The sequence below is a fragment of the Mus caroli genome, unplaced genomic scaffold (genome assembly GCF_978045245.1).
Source record: "Mus caroli unplaced genomic scaffold, Mus_caroli_1 scaffold_1, whole genome shotgun sequence".
Classification (NCBI taxonomy): Eukaryota; Metazoa; Chordata; class Mammalia; order Rodentia; family Muridae; genus Mus; species Mus caroli.
Genome location: NW_028227256.1, coordinates 89,829,652 through 89,853,475, shown reverse-complemented (window position 1 = coordinate 89,853,475; position 23,824 = coordinate 89,829,652). Strand labels below are relative to the sequence as shown.

General features: G+C 47.0%; 3 protein-coding genes across 8 annotated transcripts in view; 2 read left to right on the top strand and 1 right to left on the bottom strand.

Annotated features, from left to right (window-relative positions):
* Pask (PAS domain containing serine/threonine kinase) overlaps window positions 1-1,758 on the top strand; it is a 42,273-nt gene extending 40,515 nt beyond the window's left edge. For all 4 annotated transcript variants that reach the window (XM_021157658.3, XM_029482839.2, XM_021157565.2 and 1 more), the window contains exon 18: window positions 327-1,758. In XM_021157658.3, the coding sequence (XP_021013317.1) occupies window positions 327-484 (158 nt within the window). In that variant the 3' untranslated portion in view covers window positions 485-1,758. The remainder of the gene's footprint in view (window positions 1-326) is intronic.
* A 2,923-nt stretch (window positions 1,759-4,681) lies between these two features.
* Mterf4 (mitochondrial transcription termination factor 4) lies at window positions 4,682-9,333 on the top strand. 3 transcript variants are annotated; one of them, XM_021159230.3, is made up of 4 exons: window positions 4,682-4,761; window positions 5,499-5,997; window positions 7,688-7,872; window positions 8,984-9,333. In XM_021159230.3, exons 1-4 carry the CDS (start codon window positions 4,741-4,743, stop codon window positions 9,182-9,184), a joined length of 906 nt encoding a protein of 301 aa, XP_021014889.1. In that variant the 5' UTR covers window positions 4,682-4,740; the 3' UTR covers window positions 9,185-9,333. The 3 variants fall into 3 exon arrangements, with proteins under 3 accessions (XP_021014889.1, XP_021014879.1, XP_021014882.1); XM_021159220.2 differs by having other exon boundaries at window positions 8,773-9,333; XM_021159223.3 differs by having other exon boundaries at window positions 4,684-4,752; window positions 8,773-9,333.
* Window positions 9,334-9,492: 159 nt separating this feature from the next.
* Window positions 9,493-23,824, bottom strand: part of Sned1 (sushi, nidogen and EGF like domains 1) — a 62,250-nt gene continuing 47,918 nt past the window's right edge. Inside the window, exons 25-31 of the mRNA XM_021159208.3 lie at window positions 23,638-23,782; window positions 23,484-23,566; window positions 22,581-22,676; window positions 20,205-20,321; window positions 19,618-19,705; window positions 14,711-14,792; window positions 9,493-14,244 (exon numbers count right to left, since the gene is read on the bottom strand). Of these exons, the coding sequence (XP_021014867.1) occupies window positions 14,233-14,244; window positions 14,711-14,792; window positions 19,618-19,705; window positions 20,205-20,321; window positions 22,581-22,676; window positions 23,484-23,566; window positions 23,638-23,782 (623 nt within the window). The 3' untranslated portion in view covers window positions 9,493-14,232. The remainder of the gene's footprint in view (window positions 14,245-14,710; window positions 14,793-19,617; window positions 19,706-20,204; window positions 20,322-22,580; window positions 22,677-23,483; window positions 23,567-23,637; window positions 23,783-23,824) is intronic.

Genomic DNA, 23,824 nt, shown 5'->3' with positions numbered 1-23,824 from the left:
CAAGTGCTTATAATAGCCCTGGCTAGGAGGGGTGGGAAGGCAAGAGTTTGGAGAGTCAGTTGTCTGGTCCAAAGAGGGATAAGGGTACAGATGCTGACCATGATGCTATGGGGCTCCACACGGGACATGCCTCTTCAGACAAGGCTTCCTAGCCCCAAGTCAGAGCCCCTGGGGAACCAGACTGGAGATTAGCACCCCTTCACTAGCATCTTAGCAGACTCTATACTTCAAGAATATCACCACTGCCTCTCCATTCTGTTGTCCTAAACAATTTTTTTTAGAATTTTTTTGCTAACATGCAATGTATTATCTTCTTCATCTTTCAGAATGTGGCCTGCTGTCAGCTGCAAGTCTGGAGCTTGGGAGTAGGAGTCCAAGTGAAATGGCTCAGACAGAGGGTCTCTGTGGGCCTCCTGCTCCCAGGGAGACTCGTGGTGACCAGCACTGCTTGCATCTTAAGGACCCCTCTTTGCCAGTCAGCTGAGCAAGCTCTCCTGCTCTTTGGTTTGGGAAATTGTATGGATTTCAGGGCTTTCTACCTGGAGAGAGGAAGTTGTGAAGGATTGGGATGACTTCTGCTTCTAGATTCCTATGCAAATGCTACAAGAGCCTGCGATACTATTTTTCTTAGGTTTATGATATAGACTTATAATTCATGTTTTTTTATAACCTTGAAAATCATTCTAATGTTCAATTACATTGTACTATTAAAGGGCTTTAAGTTGTAAGTCTCAGAAAGACACAAGGAGTGTTTAAGTTCTCTATTTTTGTTGTTTGTTTTGCTTGTAAGTTTTTGAGATAGGATCTCACCATGTAACTCTGGCTGGCCTGGAACTCAACTATGTAGACCAGGTAGACCTTAAACTGACAGATCTGCCTGTGCTTGCCTCCCAAGCATTAGGACTGATGTGTCACCATGCCCAGTTCTTTCTGGTTTTGTGTGTAGGTTTCTTTCCCACTGACTTGGTACATGTGACATGTGACAGATGTATGGAGTCTATAGAGGTGGCCAGACAAAAATGGCCAGAATATTTATTTATTTTCTTAAAATTTTTCCAAATTAAAGCTACTTAGTTAACAGTTAAACTGGCCAGGACTATATGAGAAAAACTTGGTTTTCTAGTTCTTGTTGTTGTTGTTGTTTGTTTGTTTTTTCAAGACAGGGTTTCTCTGTATAGCCCTGGCTGTCCTGGAACTCACTTTGTAGACCAGGCTGGCCTCGAACTCAGAAATCTGCCTGCCTCTGCCTCCCAAGTGCTGGGATTAAAGGTGTGCACCATTACTGCCCAGCTTTTGTTTTCCATTTCTGTACCCTATTTACTATAGTTAAAAAGAAATCTGACCTGGTTTGGTCTGGGGGTTCAGGCTTGTTAGCCATCTGTTAATCCATAATGCCCTGCCAGTACTTTCAGACATCCTGTGACTGGCTCAGCTCTACTTTGTCTATGTGACGGGCTCTAACTGTACCTTTGAGTCTAGTTGAAGAGCTTCAACCCTACCAGTGTCTGTGACGGTTTCTAGGACCCAGTTCCCAGAAGTTAGTGACGTTCAGAAGTTAGTGACATTTTAGCTTTTGATTTCAGATGACTTTGTTTCCAAGAATGAAACAAACATTTTCCCTTGTAGTCTTTATTACACATAAAACACAAGATATTGCAGAATTGTTCTTTCCCCCAGACAGGAGTATAGCCGGTTGAAGATACAAAATCCAGCTTTTCAAGAACCATTTCTATATTAGAAAAAAAACCCATTAGGACAGCCAGGGCTATACAGAGAAACCCTGTATCGAAAAACCAAAAAGGAAAAAAAAAAAAAAAAAAGAAAAAAAGAAAAGGAAAAAAAATCATTAAAGCTTTTGGTTTTACAGTCCGATGCCTTATGAGTGTTCTTTGCAGAAGAACAAAAATAAAGATAAAGCCTTGAGACTAAAGTTGTGAGGCAGCAGGTATAATTTTTCCCGTGGAATTTCAAGTCTGACTTAAGAATGAAGTCTGGTGAGGACTGAAGATGCCTCCAGATTTTCACAGCACCCTGTGTTTTAGCTACCACTGCTTCAGCGCTGGCTGACTTGTTCAGGTTCCTAGATTGTTCTCAAAAAGTTGGAGTGGCGTAGAGTTTCCCAGGCTTTAGGTGTAAAGGCTTAAATAATATTTATTTAGGAAGAAGATTAAGACAAAAGTAATTCTTTAGTTTTATACAGATTACAACTTCCTTGCCCTCTATAGATAGAATCTTTCTGTCAAAAGATGTTTAAGCACTTCAGCACTAGATCATTGCCTAGCACAAAGCAGTTATGTGTTTATTGATGCAATAGCCAGATCCTTTTTCTCTGGAGCAGCCAATAGGCCAGGAAGAAATAGGTATGGCTCAGAAGTGGTGGGATCTAGGCAGCTGTTAGAACACAGCTTCTTTGTTTTCTTCCCTCCCCTTCTGTACTGGCTGGTTTTGTGTGTCAACTTGACACAGCTGGAGTTATCACAGAGAAAGCCTCAGTTGAGGAAATGCCTCCATGCGATCCAGCTGCAAGGCATTTTCTCAATTAGTGATCAATTGTGGGTGATATCAATTGTGGGTGATACCATCCCTGGGCTGGTAGTCCTTGGTTCTCTAAGAAGGCAAGCTGAATAAGCCAGGGGAAGCAAGCCAGTAAGTGACATCCCTCCATGGCCTCTGCATCAGCTCCTGCTTCCTGACCTGCCTGAGTTCCAGTCCTGACTTCCTTTGGTGATGAACAGCAATGTGGAAGTGTAAGCTGACTAAACCCTCTCCTCCCCAACTTGTCTCTTGGTCATGATGTTTGTGCAGGAATAGAAACCCTGACTAAGACACCTTCATGTCTAAGATGCAAATTCAGTGCATAGAGGTTGGTTTAGAACCTTCTGGTGCTTCATCCATAAGTGAAGCCAGACCTCTGGGCTGGGAGGGCTATTGTCATTTTCCCTGTAATTTTATTACTTGGGCCATGTTCTGTTTTTAAAAAATAGCAGACACCTCCGTGTGTGTGTGTGTGTGTGTGTGTGTGTGTGTGAGAGAGAGAGAGAGAGAGAGAGACGGTCAAGGACAGCTCTGTGGAGTGGGTTTGTGTCTTCACTCTTGGTCCCTAGAATCAAACTCAGGTCATCAAGCTGGTGTGGCCAGTGTCTGAATTCCTAAGCCATCTTGCTGACTAAACACAAGTCTGTAAACAACAGAACTTACCAAATACTTTTATCTGGGTCTAGATCCGTACTTAACCATTTCAGGGAGAGTTTGGGCTGTCCTGAGAACTCATTGCTGTATTACAGTGTCCATCAAAAACTACTTACCTCCTCTCTTCCTGTAAGCAGCCAAAGGTCACCTGCCAAGATGGTTCGCTACTCTCTTGACCCAGAAAACTCCACAAAATCATGCAAATCAAGAGGTTCAAACCTTTGTGTTCACTTAAAGAACACATGGGAATCTGCCCAGGCCATCAAGGGTATGCATATCCGCAAAGCCACCAAGTATCTGAAGGATGTCACTTTAAAGAAGCAATGTGTGCCATTCCGGCGGTATAATGGTGGAGTCGGTAGGTGCGCCCAGGCCAAACAATGGGGCTGGACACAGGATCGGTGGCCAAAAAAGAGTGCTTAATTTTTGCTGCACATGCTTAAAAATGCAGAGAGTAACGCTGAACTTAAGGGTTTAGACGTAGATTCTCTAGTCATTGAACACATCCAGGTGAACAAGGCACCTAAGATGCGCCGACGAACCTACAGAGCTCATGGCTGGATTAACCCATACATGAGCTCCCCCTGCCACATTGAGATGATCCTCACTGAGAAGGAACAGATCGTTCCAAAGCCAGAAGAGGAGGTTGCACAGAAGAAAAAGATATCTCAGAAGATACTGAAGAAACAAAAACTCATGGCCCGGGAATAAATTCAGCATAAAATAAATGCAGATAAAGTTAAAAAAAAAACAAAAAACTACTTACCTCAAAGATGAGCCCAGGGACACAAATTTGGTTTCTCCAAAAGATTCTCCACCATGGATGTATTTAGGTGAGATATTACCAGCTAGAGAATAAAGCCATAAATCAAGGTAGTTACCAGCACATTGGTGGGGACCACAGATAGGAAGGATAAGGCAAAACTAGGGAAACACTTAACTCAGTTTTAGATATTAGTGATACTATTGGCTTTTGGATTGGTGAAAACCATTGTTGGCCTAGGAATATATTTTAAAGGTATTCATAGTCACAAAGCTGTTAAGTTAGACGGCTAAGTTAGACGGGGGACGATGAATGGATTTCAAAAAGGCTAAGAATAATCCATGATAATTTGGTTTTGGTCTGAAGGATCCTAATTCCACAATCACAGCGTTATCTTATTTGGCTTTGTACTATCTTTAACATAGGTGATTGCTTTTGTCATATTCTCCCCTCCTCCCCTAGCCCCAGTAAAAGTAGTTTCACAACAGAAAATGACGGTGTGCGCTTCGGGGTAGTTTGGTTTCACCTTTACTCTGAAGAGCAGTTTTAAAACCCAGGTAGTGTTGCTTGTTTCTGGCAGAGACCATGCAACCGAGTATGCCCAACTAAAGGGAGCTGCACCTGCAAGCTGCAGGTGCTGGACACGAGCATCTGGGATCAAGGGCTTGGCTGCGGAACGAAAGAACGCCACACCTCCGGAGTTCTGCGGACACAGATCGGAGGCCGGACGTTGTGAGCCAGGAAGGACCGCCTCTTCCGGTCTTACAGTTACTCTCCGCTTGGGCTCCATGGCTTCGCTGGTAAGGCAGGTGAGGTTGCCCCAGGACCCGGGCTCACAGCGGCTGTTGGCGGGACGTTCAGGAGGCGCTGACGCTGGTTCGTGGTGTTCCGGTCTGAGCACCTTGTGGCAGTAGCGCTCCCGGGTGGCGTGTGCACAGACAGTGTGGCCCTCAGAATAGCTTCTGGCTTCTCGGGAGTTTCGGCTGTGTGCTGCCTAATGGCTAGGGAGGCCTGAACCAGCGGCAAGAGCGGGGAGGGTGGCCAAGCTAGAGAGTGTTTGAGACCAGTCTGGAGGGCACCGGATGCTCTGTGCTTAATTTGTTATGTCCTAGTCCCAAACACCTGGGGCTACTGTGTACAAATCGACAGATTCCTTCCCCCAAATATTCTTCTTTTAATGGAAGGGATCCTTACAAAACAAAACAAAACTATCCTTTGTTGGAATGAAATTAGGTAGTGTATCTGTCTGGTGGCTAGTCTGAGGTTCAGAATTTTCAGCCAAATACTATTGCTGGTGCCCTGTATCTTCAGTAGGTAGATATTGCTTATGCTTCAGTATCTTCAGTAAGTGCGGTTGTTTGCATGCTAATTTTATTCTTTGGAGACTTTTTAGACCCAGAGAAGATTTTGCAGATTGTTTACAAAAACTGTTAGCTTTTGTGGGCCAAGGGTCAAGCTGAGGTTCAAGGTTACTTACTGGCTCAGTGATCTTGTGGGGGTCATTATTCTGAGGTGGAACTGATTCTGTTTTTGCTCTGCCTTACAGGTTCCTGAGTGGCATCGTCTACTGGCCCTCTCCTGGGCCTGTTTGGTTAGGCAGACCCCTCATCTCAGAGATCAGAAACAGACGAGCCCTTCTTTGTCTTGCAAACTGACTACAGTGCCCGGTAGAGGAAGCGTTCAAGAGTTTTCCAGCATTACACCCCAAAAGTATGTGCAGGAACCAGAAAACAGGACGCGTCTTGTTCAGTGTCTTCATGGGGAACAGAAGCCTTGTGTGGATCCTGAGTCCTTGGAGCCTGCAAAGGTCATCCGTTCCCTCCAGGACATGGGTTTTGCTGAAGCCCACATTAACAGCCTGTGTAGTATACAGCCAAGTGTCCATCCTCAACAGTTGCTGGACATAGTTTCAGAACTCCTACTCTTGGGGTTGAACCCAGAGCCTGTATTTAATGCCTTGAAGAAAAACCCCCAGTTGCTGAAACTGTCTAACATGCAGATGAAGAGGCGTTCCAGTTACCTTCGGAAGCTTGGCCTTGGAGAAGGTATAAGATGCAGCAGAGTTAGGGAGAAAATAGCTTACCCTAGCAGGGATGTCCAGCCTTTTGATAGTAAGGCATGGAATTATCACCTACAAATGAGCTAGGCTGCATTCATCAATACCCTGGGATGCATGTGTGCTGTGGGCTAAACATACCTTACTTAGAGGAAGTGAGGTAGGAAAGTTTGCTGAGGAGAGGTCAGTGTCTTCAAGAAGATGTGCAGTGGGCTCTCTGTGGATGCCGTTGTAAGGGGGATGTGGGAGAGAGAAGCCCAAGAAGAGAGAACCAAGGCCAAAGTGAGCCTCCTGTGTGTTCATTGAGATCTCTAGCTCCAGATCAATGGGGACATGGAGTCTGGTTTTGGTGGGTTCGTGTTGCTTTATGGTAGTGATGTATGTGTATGCAAATGTGTGACCTCTGCAAAAACATCCCCCACACAACTTTCAGAGCGGATGGTGCCTGGTCCCTGGAAGGCTGTTAGAGTGGCCTCCACCTTCCAACAGCTGTCACCCTTCTGGAGAAGGGAGGTGGGGCTCTCCAGTGAACTGTACCCATTTGACTGCTTTTATTTCATTACTGACTGTTCCTGGTAAGATTTCACCCCCAAAGTGGGGAGGCTTAGAGCCCACTGTGTTTGGTGTCTCTGCAGGCCTCCTCTAGAAGATAAGCAAAAAGATAACTGTGTTCCCCTTGACACGTTGTCTCTTGCAACATCATCTAAGCCCAAGCTCAGTCAGTATGTGAAGCACAGCCTGAGAGGTGAAAATAAAGCTTACACTTTGGAAACGCCTCTTCACGTGGAAGCTAGGCTGTTAGGAAAGTTAGTTAACAGTCTTAAGTGGCTTTTAAGTTTCCAGTTTTTAAATCGGCACAACTATTCCTCAGAAGACCATTTGTTTCACTCTGTCTGGGACAGCCCTGCTTATACCATTTGTCTGAATACAGTTACTAATGTAACTCAGTAAAACACGGGGAGGCTGGGTGTGGTAGTGCATGCTTTTAATTAGACTCTATAGACAGGAGGATGGAGCTCTGCAGGTTCCAGGCCTACCAAGGAGACCCTACAAAACAAACAATAATACAGTTGGATATACCACATGGTCACGCTCAGACTACTTATAATTGTGTGTTCTGAATATTCTTGTTCCTACCATTGTTGTTTCCAAAGTCCTCTTCATTGAGCTCAGACTCTCAATTCTAGAGATTGTTAGACTCTATACAATCTCTAGATTATACAGAGAGAAGCAGCAGCCAGAGCCCCACTGTGTAGGAAACCACTCTCCTCTAACGTTCTGCAGTGAATCCCCGGGAAGCTTTCTATGCTAGGCAAGCAAGAGGAGACCTAGAATATGAAGTTGGCACCTTCAGATAGAAGCCTAGAAAAAGGCAGGGACATAGGGAGGGTCGTTGGGTCTGTGAAGAGTCCTTTGCATGGTGCTTCATGAAGGTCGATCTCTGAACGGGCAATCCTGTGGAGGGAGAGGCTCCTGCTGTGCCCCCATGTGGGTGCCACAAGACAACTAGAGTTGATTGCTGCGACAATGTGGGTCTTGGGGATTGAACTCAAGTTCCAGGCTTGCTGGCAGGTGCCTTTACCCACTGACTCATCTACCAGCCCCTACATGTTGTTAAGCCCTTGGCTTTTGGGAATATGCTGAAGTTAACATGCTTTGCTTTGCTTAACACTCTACAGGGAAACTGAGGCGGGTGCTGTCCGTTTGCCCTGAGGTTTTCACCATGCATCAGCGGGACATTGACCGAGTTGTGAAGGTCCTCAGGGAGAAGTGCTTGTTCACGGCACAGCACATCACAGACGTTCTGCACAGATGCCCCACTGTTTTGCAGGAGGACCCCAACGAGCTAGAATACAAATTCCAGGTGAGAGTAAGCAACTAGGCCGATGATGGCAGAGTGTTCAGGTTTTTAAAGCTGAATAGGGTCTGAATGAAGCCTCTGAGTAAAACACCTCAGTTCTCTCCTCTCCAACGCAAACCTGTTGTTTAGCTCTGCTTCCTTGACAGTGAGTGGCCAGGTCCATTCCAGGTCCAAGTAGGTAAACTTTACAACCCTTGGAGCGTCTTTTTGTGTGGGAGATTAAGAAATTGTGACAGTTGCCCAAAAAGTTGAGTGACAGATAGGTCATAAGCACTTGTGCATAGCTGTGATGGCAGTGCAGGCACTCCTTTAATCTTAGCACTCCAGAGGCAGAGGCAGGCGGATCTCTGAGTTTGAGGCCAGCATGGTCTACACAGTGAGTTCCAGGACAGCAAAGGCTATGTAGAGACCATGTCTCTAATAACCAACCAAACAAGCAAACAAAGCTGGTGTGAGGACCTGAGTCCATATCCCCAGTACCACCTAAGCTGGATGCCCAGTGCCCCAGCACCCTGTGGGGAGATGGCAGGTAGAGTCCGTGGAGGCCTGGTCTCTGACCTCTCAAGCACTGCTGGGACATACTCAGGTAAAACAAGCTGCATGCTCACACATGTGTTTAAAGGTTCCTAGGTATCTTAGGATTTCTTTGGGTCTGATTTTTCCTGCACTCATGATTTTTGTTGCCCTATTTAAAGAAAAGTATATCCCTGTATGCCCCTTTGTTTTCTGCTGCATTTTTCTCAGCTTGAATTTGGAAATGCTTTGAAAACTGAGATTTCATACAAGTGTTGGTATTATACAGTGGCTATTCTACCATTTCTAATTAGGCAACTAATGATTTTGGACTAAAGTTTGTTTTGAGTTGGAATGACAGGCTTCAGGGTTTATGTTTGTATCTTTCAGTATGCATATTTCAGGATGGGACTCACACACCTAGACATAGTCAGGACGGATTTCTTACAGTATTCAATAACCAAGATCAAGCAGAGACACATTTACCTGGAGCGCCTTGGACGGTACCAGACCCCTGATAAGAAGGGGCAGACACAGATCCCTAATCCCTCACTGAAGAACATTCTCAGAGTTTCTGAAGCTGAGTTTTTGGCCAGGACAGCCTGTTCCTCTGTTGAGGAGTTTCAAGTTTTTAAAAAACTCTTGGATCAAGAGGAGGAGGAGTCTGAGAGCCACGCATCTGAGGAGGAAGAGGAGGAGGAGGAGGAGGAGCTACTGTGACACAGCACTGGGGTGTCAGAGGTCATTCTCATATTCTCGAAGCGCTGGGGAACTTCACCTGGATCTTCTCAAGCACTTTTGATCCCAACACTGGTGTTTTGATGGGGGAAAACAACCTGTAATGACCCATTGGAGAGACAGGTAGATAAACCAAACCAAATGAGGGATGCTTTGTTGTGGGTTCTTTGGGAGGCCCTACTCCATCCTAAATAAAAGACTCGGCTGTCAAAATCCAGGGAGTGCAACCCTTCCAGGTTGGTGTCTTTCTCTCTGTTAAAATAAGTTGTGCTAGTTCCAAAACCATGTGGAGAGAGAGGTGCCTTTCGGCTCAGGAGTACTTTGTATGTCTAGGTAGTAGTAAAGATAAAATCATGAACTTGTAACATGAGGGTTAGTATGTCATAGCACTTTATTTAATGAAAACAAGTAGCAGGTTTCCCACACAATAGGCAGCTTCTAAATCCGACACCATTTCCAGCCTTCTGACATGTTGAGTGTACAGCAGAGTGAGAGGCAGTTGGTTAAGTTAGTAACATGTCCTTTAGTCATACAGTTGTCAGACTAGCAAAATGCTTCTCTGTCAGTTGCTGACCCTTCCTGCTTGGGCAAGTTGGCCTTCATGTTGGTTCCTGGCTGGTTGCCACTTCAAGGCCTCCTATCTCTCTGGCTCTGTAGACTGCTAAGAGTGAGCTGCTCAGAGACCAGCACTGGGGAGCACTGGGCAGTGTGGAGTGTGTGCAGCGGAGCCATGTGATGTACTGGGACTAGGATGAAGGTGAGCTCGAGGAGAGGCCTGCTTTGGTGGAGCTCAGGCTCAGAGGGCCAGAGAACTGAGGCCTCTTGGAAAGTTGTCTGTGCCTCTATCTCAGGAAACTGCACAGGGTGATGCAGAAAGCTTTTTGGTTATAGGACCACAGTCAGGAGTGCTTGGTAGCATTTTTTTCCCCATTTGGTGACACTTAACAGTCACATGAATCCCAGTGTGGGCCTTGTGTTTAGACTGAATCCAGTGCTTACGTGAGGATGACCTTGATCCTCCAGACATCTGACAATCTTTGGGGATGTGTGTGTGTGTGTGTCATGGCCTCAGGATCTTGTGGTCAGAGCCAGGGATGCTGTAAAATATTGTACATTGCACCGCACATGAATAATTAGGCCCACAAAGCAATGCCAAAGCTGAGAAACTGCTCAAAGACCTGGCCCACAAAAGAACTGTGACTACAGCTAATGTGGATTGTAAATGGACCTGATGTATTCATTTCTGTCCAAAGTAGAGATACTGCTGGATCTGAGGTGCATTTTGTGAGGAATCAGCACCAAGGTGAGGCAGCTTTTGACTTACCTGGAACCTGACTGCAAAGAGGAGGGTGTTTACAAAGAAAAGCAGTCATTCCAAGATTCCTCCCCCCACCCCTACCCTCCACACACAGAGTTCTATGTAAGGCAAGCTCATTCCTGGCAAGGGTGTGTCCTTGCCTGTTGGACTCTCCACAGAAAGCAGGACGCAGCAAGCCATCTTCTCTACCCCACATCCCATAGGCAGTAGAGAAGGGGAACGAATGCCTTCTGCCTGTTCTTGGCTGTGGACAAAGCTGTTTGAGAACAATGATCCGTTCTTTGCTGCTTACTCTTCCCATTTTGTGGCCTTGTTGTGATCGCCACTCTCCTCCCTGAATGTAGGGTATGTTTGGCCTTGGGCTCTGTCAGAACTGACTAGAATCCTAACTGAGCTCAGTTAGGGAACCTACTTATCTTCAGTTTGATTAGCAAATGGTGAGCCCAACAACTCACGATTACTTCTTCAGTCGGACACAAAAATACATCTCCACCTTGTCAGTTTGCTGATTCCACTGGGACGTTTCCCAAGTGGACACTGACTGTTTTGAGGGATTTAATTATTCTGTGTAAGAAAGCAGAGACAGCATGTTTGGAATGACGTATACTAATTCCTCAGCACCCGCAAGTCTTTCTCCACTCCAGTTGGAAGGATTGCCCGGCAGCGCCACACTCAGCAGGCTGGCTCCGACTGGAGATGGGAATGTGGCAGCATCGGCTTGGGGGTGAGAGCCCTGAGGTATAGTACGAAGATCCCATCTACGTTTCCAGTGGCGCCACTTGATCTTGCTGTTCACTGTTAACACTGTAGCTTATGCGGTCTCCAGATCTCTAGTGGGTATCTAAGATACAGTAGTGAGTTTTTTATGTGACTGCCCCTCCTTGAAAAAGGAAAAAAAAAAAAAGTAATACATAGGCTCAGAATTTTCTAGTGAGAATAAAATGTAAAAGGTTATACTTCAAAGTATGTTTTTATGAACTGTGGAGGGCAGGAGGCCTCTCTGGTCAGGATGCAGTTCTTGGTGCTGGTGCTGGATCTCCGGTCAGCTCTGCTTTTGTGGAATCTAGGTGTGGTTGGCTTTTCTGATTGTGCGGTCACTGCAGGGAGGAGAAAGCTGCTTAGAGCCTTGGGAATGGGATGGAAAGCGGAGGCTGTGTAAAGTATTTTCATTTTGGTGGCCCACAGCCATCTACTTCAGGCACAGATTACAAGAAGCCTTGGACCCTGTGTCCTGCAGCCGGCCTGCCCTGTGCTACTGTGTGCTGCCTTTAGATTTGAACTGATAGCTCTTGCTGCTCTATGGTGTAAGTATGCATACCTTAGGCTCCTGAGCAAGGGTCTTGATTGCTTTTCTTCTATGAAAGTTTAGGGGTTTTTCATGTCTTGATGGCTACTTGTTGTTCAGGAGATAGCATTCTCCACAGAAGGCTGAAGTCTAGATCATCTTATAAACCAGGCACCTGCCTGCCAACTCTAGCCTACCACCTATTTTTGTAAATGAAGTTTCATTGGAATATAGCTATGCTATCTACATCTGTTACCATGTTGGCAGTACAGTAGCAGGGTCACGTGTGTGCCAGAGAGGTCATTTTATCTGCGAAGCCCAAAATCCTGCCTGAGCATCTGACTGCCCTGCCACCCCTGAGTTGTAGACCAAGTGTCTAAACTCCACCATAGTAGTAATTAGCACTTCTTCTTTAGGTCAGTATAAATGAGGAGAGGAGCAGGGTAGAGGTCACCTGTTTCCACACAGCCTTTCTTGTATTTTTTATGAAAGTTGAGTCTTTTCCTTCTCCATGTTTTGGGAGTTCAAGGGTCACGTCTCTGGCACTGGGATCTGGGGGTGGGTTTCTGAGCACAGAAGCACCACTCACAGGGCCTGGTAACCCAGGTAACTCCCCACAGGGGAACTGACCAGAGCTGCAGAAACAGCAGCCTGGATTGAGATGACAGGTGCTTCAGTGCTTCCCGGGCGGGAGGCTTTGGTGTGCAGGTCTGGTTGTCTCTTTTCTGGAAATCTGAGGACAGAGATCTCAGGGGAGACTGTTTTTAGCCAGGAGCTTGGCTTTTAAGTTTTGGACGTCATTTTCCTGAGTTTTGGAAATCCTGGAGGTGGGCAGTGTTACCAGCACATGCTGGTCCTTTTGAAGGAGTAACAGTGAGCTGGGGCACACTCCTCTTTATACCCACTGTCTTTCTCTGGAGGCATCAAGCATTGTCCCCAGGAGCCAGATTTCCAGGCGGCTGGGATGCAGGGAGGGATGGACAGGAACCCAGCACCTCTGAGGACACTTGTGCTCAGCCTGAGGCTTTACATCAGTAGGCTGCTTGGTCCTCTGCTGCCTTTCTTTTGGTGGGGATGGCACTGCTGGTTTTCTCAGGGCAGCTGTGGGTTGCAAATTCTGGTGTTTTTCTTCAGAAAGAAAGAGAAAGGGCTGTGTGTAATGTGTGTTGCTCTGAGAATAGGTAGTCTATAAGCCATTATGTGGTATCTACGATTCTCCTTTTTTTTTTCTTTTTATAAAAATGGGTTTTCTGGGTGAGTTCGTAAAAGATGCATTAATATTTCAAGTGACTTATTGCCATATAAATAATTTAAAACCAAATAATTTGTGGAATTTTTATCTTTGCCAGACGTAAGTTGCTCACAAGTGTGGGAGGGTGTTGTGTGTGCATTCTTGTGGGCTGGGGTGAAAAGGTGATGCTGTTGAGTAGACAGGACTTGAGTCTTGTCTGCTGTTTTTCCTGCGGAGTTTCACATCTGAACCGGTCAGGAGGCACAGGCCCTGCTCCCTAGGCCCGTGTGAGAGCCCGCCCTCCTGATGCCTGACTCATTCCAGGGTCCGACTGTGAGCTTCTGTCTGTGCCTGTCACTGTCATTGCAGGCACTGTTTTCTTAGGATGACCTTCACCCGGAACTCCATTGCTTTTGTTTGTTCTTAGGCCTTTGGGTGACATTTCTCCTTCATGTCCTACACTGTAGAAGAAAAAGGTGATAGTCACTCCTGAAGTGGGAGCTTTCCAGATGTGCCTCTCTTCCACCACTGGAAGGATGTACTGCCCTGGCTCCTCCAAGGGAGAGGAGTAAATTGTCTCCAGCTAGCCAGTCTGTCATTCCAATTGTGCCAGTAAGTCAGTGTGGGGCTGAGTTCAGCCTATACAGGGATTTCTGTAGTGTAACCCAGTATTTTCCAGACTACTGTGAAAAAAAAATTCCATTGCCCTTTACCATCTCACAGTTTATGCATGGGGAGGTGGGGCGGGGCATGCTGGATCAAACGGGCAGAGTTTCTTTGATTTCAGGGTTCTTAGTGCTTAGAATCCCAGGGTCCACTCTAGCTCCCTCAGTGAGAGGCTATATTTAGGATCTTCTGCCCTAGTCTACCAGCAGAATGCTGCTCGTAGGGCTTAGGGGTATGTCCTTAGGTCCTTTCCTTTGGCATTGTTTGGACTGTTTGGCATCCTTGATCCATCTGCCAGCAAGGCCCATGGTCCTGAAGGGGCCAGGTGATTCTTGTACCTCATTGTAACTGGTCTGCAATGAGAGAGTCATTTCCACCCGAAAGTAGATTCATATGCAAGCTCAGACCAGGTTATGTCTATTGAGAGGCTATAGACAGGGAATTCTGGAACCTTCCTGGTTGGGTCTGTAACAGCACAGTGCTGAGTTGTCACCATCAGTGTCTGATAAAGGACCTTGGTGTCCAGGTTGCTGGGTGTGATGGTGTCTCCAGTTCTCAACAGATCTTGGTATGAAGGAGAATGTACCTTAAGATTTCTTCAGTGTTTGACTGTTACTTTGTTTCCTGAAAGAATTAAGAAAACCAGTTTGGTGAGAAAGACTCTTGTGTACCTGAAACCCTACCTCTGTCAGCCTCATCTGTTCCTCATATGTAACCCAGCAAAGCCCTCAGAGACTCACAGGGAGCCTGGCCTTTCAGTCCAGCTGCACACACCAACTGAAGGATGCTATGGGATGAGCAGAAAGCAACCAGGCATTGTTGGGGAGACTTCAGGTTAGGCACTGACCTGTTGGTCACATTTCATGTTTTCCTGTCAGCACCACATTCCCTGTGCAGAACGGCAGTGACCACCTCCAGGCACAGCTGGGCCTATCTGTGCACTCATGTGTGCACATGTGGGCACTAGATTCTGAGTGGAGTACAGCCACACGTGGGCTGCAATTTTGGGCAAACAGCCTAGCTTGACCCAGCCCTGTCACTACCCTCCCACAGAACTGCATGCATGACCTGGCCTAGCCCCGAGATGCACCTGTTTGGGTTTCCTGAGGCTTGTGCTCTGGCAGCGCTCCTTAAAGCACACGTCCTGGTGAACTTTGTAGACTTTCTTATACCTGTTGTCACAACAAAACAACAAAACTCTGTGAGGCCAGACACTGGGGCAGAGAGGTGGCCAACTCTTTCACTTAGGCTGTGTAGCCTACATATGGACAGAAGGAGAGACCACTATTTTCTTAATACAGTGTTAATGTGTGTGTATGTGTGTGTGTGTAAAGCCTAATATAAAAGTACAGGGACTTAAAAATTAATTTGACTGAGTATAACATACATAAAAAAGTATTCATTTCAGGGTACATTTTCATGAGTTGCTGACAAAATCGAGGTATTGAAAAGCCCACTGAAATGACTGTGACAGGTCATTGCTGGGGGCAGGCCGCTTGGCCTGAGGCTTTGGGAAGATCTGACTCCATGGACTGGTTAGTTTGTTTTGTTTTGTAGGCCAGCTTGACACAAAATAGGGTCATATGGAAAGAGGGAACTTTATTTTTTTCCAATTAATTTATTCAATTTACATCCTGATCTTAGCCCTCACCTCCCAGTCCCTTCCTCCAATCCTTTAATTGAGAAAATGCCTCTATTAGATTGGCCTATAGACAAGTGTGTGAGAACCTCCTCTTAATTAAGGATTGGTGTGGGAGGGTCCAGGGTACTGTGAATAGTACCACTCCTGGGCAAGCAGTCCTGGCAGTACGAGAAAGCATGCTGAGTAAGCCATGGGAAACAAGCCAGTAAGCAGCACCCTCTGTGATCGTTGCTTTAGTTTCTGACTCTGGGTTCCTGTTTGCTTGTTTCCTGCCTTGACCCTCCCTGTCAATACACCGTAAAGGAGGAGATAAGTAGTTCCCCCCCAATTTGCTTTTTTTGTTATGTTCCTTATCACAATAATAGAAAGCAAATTAGGGTACACAACTCTTCTGTTCTATGAATGTTTCAAGGACACAATTGTGAAGTCTGGCTCTCAGGCCTCAAAGGCAGGCAGCATGGGCCAGGAGGCCTGCTGGAGCCTCCCCATCCCATTTGTTAGTCAGGCTACTCTGGGAAGCCTCCTGGGCTTCCAAGTCTGTTTCCCACAAGTGGGATCTACTCACACCACCCTGTCCGTTCAGTAGGAATGGGGGTGTTTGGGCCTGGTGTCATTTCTGTGTCTGACCCATTGGGAAGAAAACCAGAGAGTTGGTAGCAAAGCTCCTGCTTGCACCAGTCTTGGAGGGCACTTTGGAGGACTTCTGGCTGTGAGGGAATAGAGGACACCTGGATTAACTCAACTATCTGAGAACTGCAAACTATGACCAGAGGAAGTAACTATTTTCACAAGCTAGAAAATAGTTCAAAGAAAAATTACATGCCCTGAGAAGAGCGAAGGATGCTGTGAACACCAAGCTACCCCGTCATTCAGCCTGTAGCACCTTTTGAGAGTAGTCAGTGGTCATGGTAATGAGGAAACAGGCTGGAGCTTGTGAGGGAGTGTTTTGGAGTGGAGAGGGCTCCCTGGGGAACAGTCTGGAACTCTGTGAGGAGAATGAGCTGTGCATGCACAAGGTGGAGTCCTGAGCAGCTGGGCAGACCTGAGCCAAGCATGCTAAGATCTTGTCTGAGTCCAGGAAGGCAGTGCCACAGAAGGGTGAAACTAGCCCTACTTGATGCCTACTCTAAAGCCACCCTAAGTCCTCAAAAGGATCAAGCTATAATCAAAGCCTGCCCTGCAGAAAACTATACAACAAAAATACCATTCTTGAAAATAAACCCACTACCTAGAAATATAAAATCCACAGTGTCCAGCATCTGATAAATTATGACATTAAAAGAGTCATAAGGACCACCCCTCAAAAAAGACCAGATACAAAATCCTGTGTGATATAGCCTGGAGAGAACTAATCGAGTGGAAAACAATTCAGGAAAAAGAGGAAGACATAAAGCAACTGCTGACTGTCTGTCTGTCCCACACAGGGGCTAAAGGAGAATATCAGTGAAGTGAAGGGAGAAATGACTGCTCAAAGACTGAGATAGAATTTGTAGAGATGATAAAACACGGTCTCTATGCTGGGGGTGTTGCTCAGTGGCATAGCACTTGCTGAGCAGCCTTGGGGGGGGGGGGTCAATCTTAAGACTGAAAAACAAACAAAATCCAAAAAGCTAACCAAACAGCCATCAACAAGTATCTGAAATCAAATCTGTTGAATTGAATTAATAATAAACTAGGTGATGTAAAAGAAAAGGTGTGTGGCATTGAACACATAGCAATACAAACTACCTACCAGGAAGCAGAGGCATGTTCACATCTACACTGTTTACAATGCTTCGAAACAACAAAAATACCTGCAGTGACCAGTGGGGCAATATTACTTAAATATACTTGTAATTGAGCTCTAGAAGTAGAGAAATGGAGGGAGAAAAGATTGAGTATGGCCCAGATTTGATGTAAGCTAAAACCTCAGAAATATAAGATTAACAAATTCCAGAGAAGTGGGGGTGGCATTGCATGCCTTGCATCCTAGCACTTGGAAGGCAGAGGCAGGTGGATCTCTGAGTTCGAGGCCAGCCTAGTCTATGGATGGGCAGGCCTACAAAGAGAGACCCTCTCAGAATTAATAAGTAAATAAATACACATTCCAGGAGCTAAAATAAACAATGGTAGCTAAACCAAGACATAATCAAGTTGGCCAGAAACAGCAATAGAGAGGGAATCAGAAAGTAGCCACAATAGGGAGAAGACTGGGCAGCCAGACGGCAGCAGGGCAGGGGGAGGGCCAATCCTCTCATCACGATGGCACCAAGAAGCACAGGGCATAGTGAGCACATCTCTGGTTGTGTCTGAGGGTGTTTGCAGACAGCACTGAGACGAGAATGCCATGATGTGGGTGGTACCATCCCACAGACAGGAGTTCTCTTCCACTACACGAGCATGGACAGAAACTGCTAACGGTGAGCTTTTCTTCACATTGTGTATGCCATGAATGTTGTCACAGTGACAATTCTAATTGTAACTGTCAACCAGTAATCCTATATTTAGCAAATATTTATGCCCAAAGTAAGTATAATCAAAGACCTTTTAAGACAAATGAGAGAACCATCATCTATGGATTTGTGTCCTCAGAAATGTCCCAGTAAGTGTTCTAGGGAAGGCGAATGATACTGGAGGAATCCTAAACTTACACACAGGAGTGTGGGAAAGCAAGGCTTTGGGCACTGAGTGGTGACCACTGGCTGACAGTGCTGTGGCATTTACTGCAAGAAACTGAAGGTAAGTGGAGACAAGATGAAGGTGTGCACTGTAAATCCTAGAGTGACTGGCAAAATGGAACAAGTATAATCTACAAGGCAGCAAACCAAAATAAGCCAGAAAAGAGGAAAAAGCAATAAGGATCAGATGGAACAATACAAAACAATATGTGATGTGATAGATTTAAACCCAGCCACATTACCCATTATGATAAGTGTAAAATTATCTAAACACTCTAATGAAAGACAGGTCAGATTGAATACAAGCAAGAGCCACCTATCTGTTAGATACAGGGGAGTCTCTTCAAAGATGCATATAGGTTACAAGAACAGGATAAAAAACTTGGTGAATGAAGGACTCCCCTCACATGTCAGGGGCATCTAACACAGAGGCAGGCTCTGGTATAACCAGAATAGCCAGAAGCCAGAGGACTAACATGAGATTGCTGTTGTGGGTCCAGGGTGACAGTCAAGGCTGCCTCCGCAAACCCATATGGATTAGGGCCTCTTAGCTGTGCCTCTCTGACTAACGAAGCCTAGCATTGCATCACGTTTGCACAAGCTTCCTGCCATTCCCCTCCTTTCTTTCATCTGCTTCCTCTTCCTTTGAGGAGCATCAGAGTGGCCCGTACAGTGTGGTCACACATCACCTTCTGCACAGAGCCCCTCAGGAGCTCCACAATTCTTGGAGAACAGATACCACAGCCCATGTGAAGGTCTCCAAGATCCCAGGAACTCTTCTTTCTTCTGCTTTCACATTCTCTGCTCTATTGACCTCTGTTGTTCCTCAGACATATTGGGTATAACCTGCCACAGGACCTTGTAACAGATATACCTGATGTCTGGAACATTCTAATAGCCCCATCTCCTCCATATCTGTTCAGTGTCCCTGTCCCATGAAGCCTAGTTCAGTTCCCTCCACCCCTAGCTCTCATCTCATATGTTCATCTCTTTCTTTTCTGGGCACTTCCTGATGTTGTTTACACTGTATAGCAGATGTGCTTTGTGATGGCCATCCTTATCTAGGATGTGAGCATCTGGCCCTCTGAGTGCCTGGAACAATCCAGTACTGGAACGGCAAGCACTGAAACAAAGTGAGTCTTATTGCAAGGAAGGTCTCAAGAGATTCGATAAGCAGTCCTTCCTCCCAGTGCTGATCGAGAAACTGAGGCAAGAATGATTTGCCCAGGGCCACATCATGGCGGGTTGATGGTAGAGCTGGGACTGAAGTTCTTGTGTGCTGTTTGATTTTTTGGCTTTAAGGAAAGGAGGAGAGGCAGGCCCTGGAATGCTATGTGGGCTTCCATTCATGGGACTCAGCCTATGCTCTCTTCAGTCAACTCTTGGCTGCATGGGCTGAGCAAATAGTTTAGATAGGAGTGGTTAAAGCCAGTGTCTAAAGTCTCCATCCTTCCTCAGGTAATAAGGACACAACTGGAGGGCTGGAGAGATGGCTCAGCGGTTAAGAACACTGACTGCTTTTCCAGAGGTCCTGAGTTCAATTCCCAGCAACCACATGGTGGCTCATACCCATCTGTAATGGGACCTTCTGGTGTGTCTGAAGACAGCTACAGTACTCATATACATAAAATAAATAAATAATTCTTTAAATAAAAAACATTAGGATATAACCAGGGCACAGAGACAGAACTGACTTACACATGGTGGCAGATGTCTCCTTCCCAGACAGGAAATGACTTGGTCTCAGAGAACAGCCGTGTGCAGGGGCGGGGCACTTTTTCACAGGCTATGATGCAAAAGAGAAAGAAAGGGCAGCTCTTAGGCAGAGGCTCTTTCCACCTCTCAAGTGAGGCCCCTCCTCCAGGAAGCACTTGCAAGCCTGTGTGAGCCTGTGGATCTGTGTATGAGCCTGTGGATCTGTGCCAGTTCCTTTCTGGCCTTGGGGCCTTACTTCAGGGTAGGGTGTTCAGCATCTGCAGGCTGGTTTTCTTTAAGTTTCATGTGGCCTCAGGATTCTTTTGTTTCTTCCTGGAGCTTCTAACGCTTTGGGTACTCAGTCCAAATGTGTTCTGAGGAGCCTATGATCCTGCCACTGAATCTGTTGTCCCTCTCATCGGTCTGGCTCTGAGATATTGCTTTGGAATCACCACCCCAGTTCCTGACTTCCTAGGCTTTATTCTGCAGTGCTTCTCAACCAGTGCTTTGGGCATCTCAGCGCCAAGTCCCAGGCTATCACCACAATTGCCCTGAGGCCAATACCCCCTTAGTAGCCAGCTCTGACTTACCAAGCTCACAGTGTCTGCCTTTGAACCCAGGCCTGCAGTCACAGCTGTGGGTATTGGCACCTGGGACACAGGTGCCTCCATTCTGACAGGCATCTTCTGAACAGCTGCCAGGGGTACCTGGAAACAGGAAAGCACCATCAGCTTCAGGGTCCAGAGAAGCCTGCTGCTACTGTAGGCTGCATCCCCTAGTGATACACAAGGACAGCAGCGGCAAACCTGCCTTCCTCCTGTTGCCAGACACTGGTGCGGGCTGCGAACAGTGCTGACTGGGTCTGGACTGGGTCTCAACTGCTTGTTCCGGAGACTGACTATTCCTTGTGGTGTGGACTTGGTCCCCTCGTCATAATCATTTAACAATAGATATGTGGTTCTTTCTAGACTCTCTTAAGGAGTGTCACACTGTCAAACTATAGCATGTTTTGATATCAGGAATATGACTCTTCCTACCAGGTTAAATATCTAGATTAGCATTTGCTCTTTCACTTTGTCCTTGAGGTCCCTCCATCCCAGGATGGCTGCTGTGGGAACCTTCCTCCTCCCCATAGACTCTTCCTGGGATTTGAAGGCACAACCTTGACCTGGAAAGTTGTTCAGTGAGGAGACAACCTTTGGAAGCATTAATGTGCTTTAGGGATTCCCGAGGGCCTTTTGGGGGACAGATAACACTTTTACTCAAGGAAGAAAAGTCCTACTCTTCCAGAGAAAAGGATCAGATGACCTACAAGGAAACAAGAACAATGGACACTAGATGACGGTGGGGAGAGGAGTCCAGACCTGGCATCCTATGTCCAGCTGAAGGATCCTTTACATGTGAGGGCTGATAAATGTCCATGGGCACGCATGGCCTTTGGAGCTTGTGTACCAGTACCCTGTTGCACAGCCAACATACAGATAATGAAGGACAGTTGAAAGAAAGATTGAGACTCCTTAGAGGTCCTACAGTGTATAAACTCACACCAAGGCCACTGGCATTAAGGTGGGGGAAATGGCTCACAGGAGGGAAAATGTTGGAACAAAGGAGATAGCCCAGGATGGACCCATGCATGTTTGGACACTTGAGTCAGGTGACTGAGAGCTGGGATAAAAGTGTGGTCCTTACAGAGGATTCTCTCTATTGTAATGTGTGACTCATTCCAAGACTAAGGACTCAGACAGAGCGCAGGATCGAGGTGGGCCATGTGGAGAGTCCAGGAGAAAAAAACCCCACAAGACAAAGTTTCCTGTCAGATTCTAGCATGGGCCAGGTTCCAGAATTATCAAAGACAACCAAACTGGCAAACAGATGGACAGACAGCATGGGTGTGTCATGAACCAAAGGTCATGATTAGTTTTGTGTTTGAGGCCTTAAGGGATTCTTTTTCTTGTGATAGCACTGAAATGTGCCCCACTGCAGGATGTCAGTGGCCTTGAGGCCACCTGGACTTTTTGAGATAGAACCCAGGAGACTGACTCCACAGGGAAAACAGACTGTTCTGGACTTTATGAGAGGGGACATCTGGTACTCACAGTCTCCAGTGAGCCTGCTTTATCCTCTCAAACAGCAGCACAAGCTCTGGTAAGGAGTGTTTGATGCTGCAGCATGCACAACCACCCTCCCAGTGTGCGCAGGGTCAAGAGTTGGCACAGGGGTCCCAGGTTGATGAGAATACTGAATTCAGGGATCAGTGGGCCCTCTGTACCTCTGGCATTGTAATACCGTTAATATTAATAGGTGTCCTTCCAGGGCAGTTTTTCCAGGTGAGGTTACCTTGGGGTTTACACTTCTGCCATGTACTCTGATCTTCTGTGGGGCTAGGGGAAGACAGTCTAAGTCTCTGGTGTGACTCAGAAGGAAGAAGGACCTCTGGGCCCTAGGAAACTCTAACCCATAATCCCTAGAGGGACAGAGCAAGAGTCCGACAGTTGAAGGAGCATCTGTTTGCACTGCTAGCTGCTTGCTAGAGGTGCTGGAAACACACCTGGTGCTATGTGGGCACAGAATAGTCCAGGCTACTAGTAGCCCTACATGTGGCCAAGCTTGGGGTGGCATTCCTCAAGCCAGGACTTACTCGGTGGCCACTCTTCACTGACTGCCACCTGAATTGGTACCTTCTCTATGAAGAAGTGAGCTGGGTGGCCTGAAGTGGATCCCCAGGGTGGGTGAGGGGCAAGGTGAGGGGGATTACTGGAAATAAGGAGGATAGACCAGCCTTTCTAAGATCCTGGGTGTGTCCTGTTCTCAGGTCTCTCACTCATGAACTGGGGGATTGCATCCCAGCTGGGGTGCCAACTGCCCCTGGGCAGACCCTATGCCTCCCAGCTTCCCACTGTGGCGTTTCTTGCTGTGGTAACTATGAAGAACCACTAGCCCCCTTCCCTCCCTTGCACATGACTTACTTTCTGTGTCTTTGCTGCTGTTCTTGGGTAGCTGGAGGGCCAGACGGACCTGCTCAGGGGCCTCTGTGTTCTTGAGTGGCACCGGAGTGGTGGGTTCTAGGAGAAGCTAAGAGTAACCACATGGCCCTTGCTTCATGCCCTTGTCCACCCATTGATCTCTCACACTGGCAATAATCACTGTGGCTCCAGCACTGTCCCCCAGCTGAGGCTGGGCCTTATTCTCCCTGCCCCTCTGAAAGCCGTGGTTTCTGCTTTCCTGAAGCTGCTTCCTAAGGGGCCTCACTGTTGTACAGCTGATGTCTGGGCCTCTCTCCTGCCCAGGGTCAGGTTCTCCTTTCCTTTCCCCTCAGTCATGCTCTCTGAGGAGTGGGGACAGGGGTTTCTCTTCCTCATCAGCATCTTCAGCCATCTGGGTTCTTGGCCCCAGCTGCAAACCCTCCATCCCTGCAGAACTTCTCTCTGCCCGTTTGTCTGGTGATCCCTATCTTGGTACTCCATATCTCAGCCTGCCTACCTGCAGGGATCCCTTCTCTCACATCTAGACTTGGTGTCCCCTCTTGTCACTGCCCGCCCACTCCCTTACTCTCCCTCTGCTCTCTGCACTTGAGCATTCAGTCACCATAGAGCTAGGGAATCCCATGAGGTTAGGGACCTGGCTTCTCCCAGGCAGACTTGGGAACTGCCCTTTACCTGGTAAGCAGATGGCAGGAACCTTTTCTGCTACCCTAGAAGTCTAAACCTCACACACGGCCAGGATTGAGGTTGCTAGTAGAGCCAGGACTTGGCCAGTGCGACCTTTAAATCCAGATTTTAAGGATCTCAACATCTTTTATGCCAGGGGCAAGGGTAGTGAGGCCACTAGGGTTGCTACCAGGTTGGTGCCAGGAAGTTTACAATACGCACGTGATCTCACAGTTAGTGCTCTGCTGGGCAAGCCACCAAACCTGGCACTCACTCTTCCTCTTCCATCTACAAGCTCTGAGAACCTGCAGACAGGGCAGGAGGGTCATGGGTTGAGTGCAGACTAGGAACCCAGGGCTGGGGCTAGGGTGTGTACCTGGGTGACTGAGTTGGTGTTTCAGGGGCACTGTGGTCATTGAGCAGACGCAGCTCAGGCAGGCGCACAGGGGCTGGTCTGTTTCTGAGCATCCGTGAGTGGTGTCCTCCCTGGTGCCAGCGTCTGTCGGTGCCATCCCTGGGGGCTGCCAAAAAAGAAGGGGGAGTAGCCACCAACTAGGTTGCCT